This window comes from Chelonoidis abingdonii, chromosome 6, assembly GCF_003597395.2.
Source record: "Chelonoidis abingdonii isolate Lonesome George chromosome 6, CheloAbing_2.0, whole genome shotgun sequence".
In the NCBI taxonomy this organism is placed as follows: domain Eukaryota; kingdom Metazoa; phylum Chordata; order Testudines; family Testudinidae; genus Chelonoidis; species Chelonoidis abingdonii.
This window is the reverse complement of record NC_133774.1, coordinates 24,657,050-24,663,049: the sequence shown is the minus strand read 5'-3', so window position 1 is coordinate 24,663,049 and position 6,000 is coordinate 24,657,050. Positions and strand designations below refer to the sequence as shown.

At 43.0% G+C, this 6,000-nt stretch overlaps 1 protein-coding gene across 3 annotated transcripts in view; it reads left to right on the top strand.

Moving 5' to 3' along the window:
• NPR3 (natriuretic peptide receptor 3) overlaps nucleotides 1–6,000 on the top strand; it is a 68,547-nt gene that overhangs the window by 37,084 nt on the left and 25,463 nt on the right. For all 3 annotated transcript variants that reach the window (XM_032763217.2, XM_032763219.2, XM_032763216.2), the window contains exon 4: nucleotides 1,108–1,243. In XM_032763217.2, the coding sequence (XP_032619108.1) occupies nucleotides 1,108–1,243 (136 nt within the window). The remainder of the gene's footprint in view (nucleotides 1–1,107; nucleotides 1,244–6,000) is intronic.

Here is a 6,000-nt window from a genome sequence, read left to right as displayed (position 1 = left end):
AAAAAAAAAAAAAAAAAAAAGATTTCAGATATAGCACCCAAAATGGCTTATTTTAAATTTGCCACCCTACTGTGAACCAAACCTATCAATTTTTGCACTGCTCTGTTCATAAGTGTTCTGGAGATCAATATAAGTGTAGGTCTAATGTGAAATCACATTTGCTCTCACTGAAGGGCAGTGCTGGTTTACAATACCGTATTTGCTTTTTGGATTTATACTGGAAAATGGCATTTCATTTAGCTCATGCCATTTACTGAAACAGACGTAAAAGATGGGAAACCAGTTTTCTGGCAACTCCAGAGAAAGTTACATAGTACAGAGTAAACAGCTTGCTCTGTTGTTCATTTGCTAGCAGAGAGATGGTCCGTTGAGCAAGATCCAGAATCAGCAGAAATGGAGGAGAGTAATCATTAAACAAACAAATCTGTCAGCAAAGTCAGAAAAACTTCCTCTGGCCATAAACATAATGGGGAGAGAATATTTTCATATCCAGTGAAGTGTGCGGTATAAAACAGACAATTAACCAGATGTGCTCTCCTGGGGTTTTGGAACAGGCGCATGTCTGCATTAAACTATTGATCCAGTTCTGCTAGTCTAGTAAGCCTATGAACTATGGGTGTAAATGCTACCCAGCCAAGGGCGGCAGAATTTGGCCTGAATACAGAAGATGATGTAAGATGATGAGGGCCCTCAGGCTAATGAGGATGAGGGTGCTTAGCACCTTACAGAAGGTACTCAGCATCTCTAAGGAACAGCTGCACAGTTTATACGCAGATGGCACATGAACTGTGGTACAGTGAGTTTCTTCTCTGTATCTCTGTTTAGATGTGATAATGAAGCACCATTTGAATGTCAGAGTTGGAGAGTTAAAAAAAAAATCAGTTAGTGGTTTTCTGTTAAATGTTACAAGTTGCAAAATTCTCTGTTTTTCTTTGAAAGAAAGATTCAGAACCAGAAAATGGGTTCTTTTGATTATTCTGTAGAAGTTCCCTAATATTAATCTGTTTGGGCCAAGCCTAGTCTCCCTGATCCAGGGTTTGAGCCTTTGTAAAGATAAATATTTTTTCATAGATGGCTTAAATATGAATGTTGTCATCTTGTTCTTAGATTAACATGTTTGTGGAAGGATTCCATGATGCCATTCTCCTCTATGCTCTGGCTTTGCGTGAAGTCCTAAAATATGGTTTTAGCAAGAAGGATGGGGATAAAATTGTTCATCAGACACGGAACAGGACATATGAAGGTAGGTATCTGCTAGCTGGAATACTGGATTGTATCAGTGTCATTACAACTCAGGCTATTACTGTGTGTGCCACTTGAGGACCAGGATACAAGAGGTTAAAAAATAGTCAGAATATGTGCTCTTCAAATATACACCCTGCGTTTTTAAAGATCAAATAATTCACTACTTTTAACATTTTTCATAACATCCTTTTAGGTATTATTCTGCTCAAAGGAACTCCTAATAACTTAATGACCCTCATTAGGGTTGTAAAGAAATGCCAATAACTTTCTCAGGCTCCTTTGTTTTTGAAAAGATTACAGCAGTGTGTTTTACTTCATGTGCCTCTATTACCTCTTGAGCTTGCTTCATTTTTTCCATTTAGCGTTTTTATCTTAACAAGCTGGATTCGATAAAAGCACAAGAGTGCCAATTTTTTCCTTTGTCGTTGACACTGTTTTGAGCATTGGAAGGTTTTTCTTCCCTTCCTTTGTTTGTTATCTCAGATACAGTAACTAAACAGGACTGTGGCTTTCTGGGCCTAATCCCTTAGGCCCTGAGTCTACAGAGACTTCAGCAGATGTGTAACTTTAAACATGTGTGTAGTCCCTCCCATTGATGTAGTTATGCATGTGCTTAAGTTTTTGCAGAGTATGGGCCTCAGTAAAGAAACAGAGCAGTGACACATCACCAGACTCACATGTCATTTCTTACATTAATCTTTCAGTGTTTGATTTCCAGTGGAAGTATTTGAGAAAGAAAATATTTCCCTTACATAAGAAACCAACGATTAACTCAGAAATATAACAGCTATGAAAGACATAATGGGCCAGATTCTCAGCTGCCATGAGTATACACTGGGCAGAGTTGAGAAGAAGTGAACGGGCAGGTGGCTCTAAGCCACCTTTCTGTTCCCCTGGTCCTGGGTTCACCAGAAGCTAATATGATCTCCAGTGGATTTAAAGCAGCCTGGTGACTCCTCTGAATTATGCAGCTAAAGTAGCCCCACAGGCACCACTGCATTAGGTCAGGATCATGTACAGTGCTGTATAACGTACTCCATCCCCTCCAAATCATGGCACCCCACAGCACTTTACACCCAGGGGATTCCCCTCTGTCATGAGATTCCTTTTACAGCAGCCTCTCTGAACAGAGAATCCGCCCAAAATGTCCATCTTATATCCTATAATTTTATGCTAGAGTCCTCCAAGAACATGCCAAGGTGCGTCCTTGCGCGTTTCTTATAGAGATATGTGCTCTAAACAGTGGGACTGCCACGCTACACAATAGTGTCCTAAGCTGCTTTATTCATAAAACCAGCCAAGAGAAAATAATGTTCTCTTTCCTCACTGGTAAAAACCAGTTCTTTGTTGCTGAGCAACCTCTCTCTTATCATAGCTATTTTGAAAATTCAGGCTTAACACTGAGCTGTCAGGAGCATAAGACTGCAAGGTAAAGACTCCCGCCCTCCAACTCCTCACTATCCCAATACTTCGCTGAGCAAATATTTATTAATTATAGGGCTGATGTTGAAAGTGGTCTTCAACCTGGCCTCTTAGGAGCCAATCCTACAAGAAGAACCATGCAAGCGGACTCCTGCCTTTGTGGGGAGCCCTACCATGATCAGTGGGGCTCTGTGCGGGAGCCAGGAGACCATCCATGCAGAGTCCATTGCAGGATGGGGCCTTGTATTGCCCCTGAAATTTTGCACACAGATCATTGAAAACATAGTAGCTGCCATTTAGATTTCTAACTGCCTGGGCACCTTTTCTCCATGGTACATTCCGCTCCACATCAGATGAGTGTCCAGTCAGGAATCTTGCTGGATATTAATAGCTGCTAAAGAAACATTCATACACATCCTCCCCTCTGCATAGGTTGGGGCAGGGGAGAGTCAGTCAATGGCAGCATGAATGCTTCAGGAGAGGGATAGGGACTAGAACTGGTCAAAAATTCTCCAATGAAACAGTTTTCCATTAGAAAATGCTGATTTAAAAAAAAATATATTAAAGTTTTGATAGTTTATCAAGTCAAACCAGAGCACTTCAATGAAGTTGTTTCAATATTTCCAGATCAAATTTTCAAAAATTTTTGCTCTGCAGGAAATTTTCAACTTTTCATTACAATTCAGAATGACAGAAAATTTCAGAATTTCCAAGTTTTGAATAGCTCTAGTAATGACTTCAGGCCAGATGGTCTTGGCTTCCAGTCACTAAGCTTCCTGTTCTAGTAAACACTTCCTTTCGGTTCTGGGAGTCAGCCTTGCCATGCCAGACAAGTTGGTATTGGCCTCTGAGTGTTGCTATTGTCATTTGGCTGTGCTCACTCTTTAATCCTTCAGTCCGGTATAGTAACACAATTTTGTGATTGTTTGGCTACCGTACCATTACATCTACAGGAAGCCATTTGGTTGTAAACAGTTTGGTTAATACTCAGTAGGCCTATGATTAAACTTGGATTAATCTTTCCTGAGGTCATTCCATTTTAATAGGAAAAGAGCAAAGGTGAGGCATTTTAGCTCACTGAGCATTTGGGAAGATTAGATTTGTTGCGAAAAATTTATGTTCTGGTACTGAGTAGCTGAAGTCTCTCTCCAGGTTTGTAATTGCACCTTGAGACCTGATTCTCCACTACTCTGCACCTTGTGTAATCATCTCAGTGGCATGGGTGTCAAGGGCTACCATTCTGATCTGTTTTCACTTTGCACAGCGCAGCAAAAACCCAGGCCCATGGTCTTCATCCCCTGACTGAAGTAGAGCTACAACAGAACCTTGCTAACTGTGCCCTTTGCCTTGTTCTTGCCCTGTTCTCTGCCTGCCCCTCAGCAAAGAATTGGCACTGGAGAGAGGTCTTGTGTTCTTATGATTCCATTGTTTTCACAAACTCTGCCACATTACATGTACTAGTATACTGGGAGATATTATCCATAATCATTAAACTACAGGAAAGCTGAGAAAATAAACAATCACAGTGCACTATGTGTTGCATTTTCCTGTTTTATTATTGGGTTTGTTGACCGTTAGCCTGATTCTGCCAGCTTTATTCACGGTGAGTAGCACCTTACTCCACAAGAAGATCCCTTGATTTCAGTAGGACTACTCAGTAAGGGCCTAAATCTGCAAAGTTGCTAAATTCAGTCATTCCCCAGGGTCAAATCGTGACATCCTTGCTCCCTCTTTTGCTGAGTCAGGGAAAACACCTAGTGGGCCTGATTCGGCTCTGGCTTATGTAACCCTTCTGCCCATCTGAGTTGGCAGCAACAAAGACTGGGTTCAGTATCTAGGGATTCTGTTTCAATAACGCAATGCAAAACTGGCTCGAACCCCCACCCAGTGACCTGGGACAATTATATACCACCCCTTGGATGCCTCTAGGAGGCAATACTTCCCCTCTCGCAAGCACGGAGTCTGAGTGTAGCAAAATCCTTTTAATAAAGGAGGGAAACAATGCAGCATTACGTTGGGGAAACACCACAAACAGGATTCATAACACAAATCATGAGCAAAAGACCCACCCTCAAGTAAGTTTTGCAGTATCCTTTTCCCCTCAGGGTCTTAAGTCCAACAACTCAAAAGATCACCCCAAAGTCCCAAAAGTCCAACACCCCAAAAGTCTCTGTCCCTGGTCAGTGTAGCCCCCGAGTTTGAAAGTTTATCTGCAGAGTTTTACCTCCCCAGCCTGGGTGAAAATGGGGGGTGGAAGGGGCACGCAGGGTGTTAAGGGGCACCTTACGTGGTCCGAGGGTGACTGCCCCGTCTCTCCATGGGGTTCTGCTGCAGCCTTCACCATGAGCTGCTCCACTCTACCAGCCATCCCACGAACTGCTCTGCTCTGCCCCGCTCCACCCCGCTTCACTCTACTCGCTGTCCTGCTGACCACTCCAACCATCCCACAAACTTCTCTGCTCAGCTCCGCTCGCCGTCCCATGGGCCGCTTCAACCATCCCACAAAACTGCTTTGCTCTGCCAGCTGCTTAGGAATATATCTTCAGGCTCCCCCAGTAGTTAACACAGCACTCAGTGATTTCAGCTCTTATTAATTTTAGCTCTTTAGTGATTTCAGCTCTTAATAGGGGAGCCCCAATGCTGGTGCACCATTGGCCGAAAGTGAACTTGGCATAGCAGGCTGTAGCTAGATTCTTAATGGGATCAAAATTAGCTTTGCTATTCAACAGTGGAGAGAGAAGGAAGAGAAGGTGCAATTGGTGTTTCAGGCTCTCAAAGGGGGGGACCCAGTCCATCAGGTACAAACACTTGTCCCCAGCACCTCTCTCTCAATTCACTGGATTTTGGAACCCATGTCCCTTGTCTAACAAGTGCTACTTAGTTGATGGTGAGTCCCTCTGTCATATAACAATTCCACTGGCCTTGATTCACATAATCAGGGTAACAACACTTTATTCTTCCTGCCCCAGTAACAAAGAAACTGGGGATCTCACAGCAGCCAAAGTGACCATTTGGGCGGCTGTGGGTTCATACCAGGTGGGATGGGTGTGCCTATGCCAACAAGACCAGACCCTGAAGTTCTTTTCCACAACTTGCCACAATTCACCACCAGATGTCAGGGTAGAGCTCATCCTGACTCTGCTTACACTTATACCGCTATATCTCAGGGGTAACTCCACTGAAATCAGTGAAGACAAATTGCTGTAACACTGGGGTCAGAGAAGAATCAGGCCCAGTGACTTTAGTGGAGTTGTTCTGTGAGTTAAACTTGTATTAAAAACTCATTAAGAATTTCAGGATTTGGCACACAGTTTCCCAGTCATGAGTGTGTAT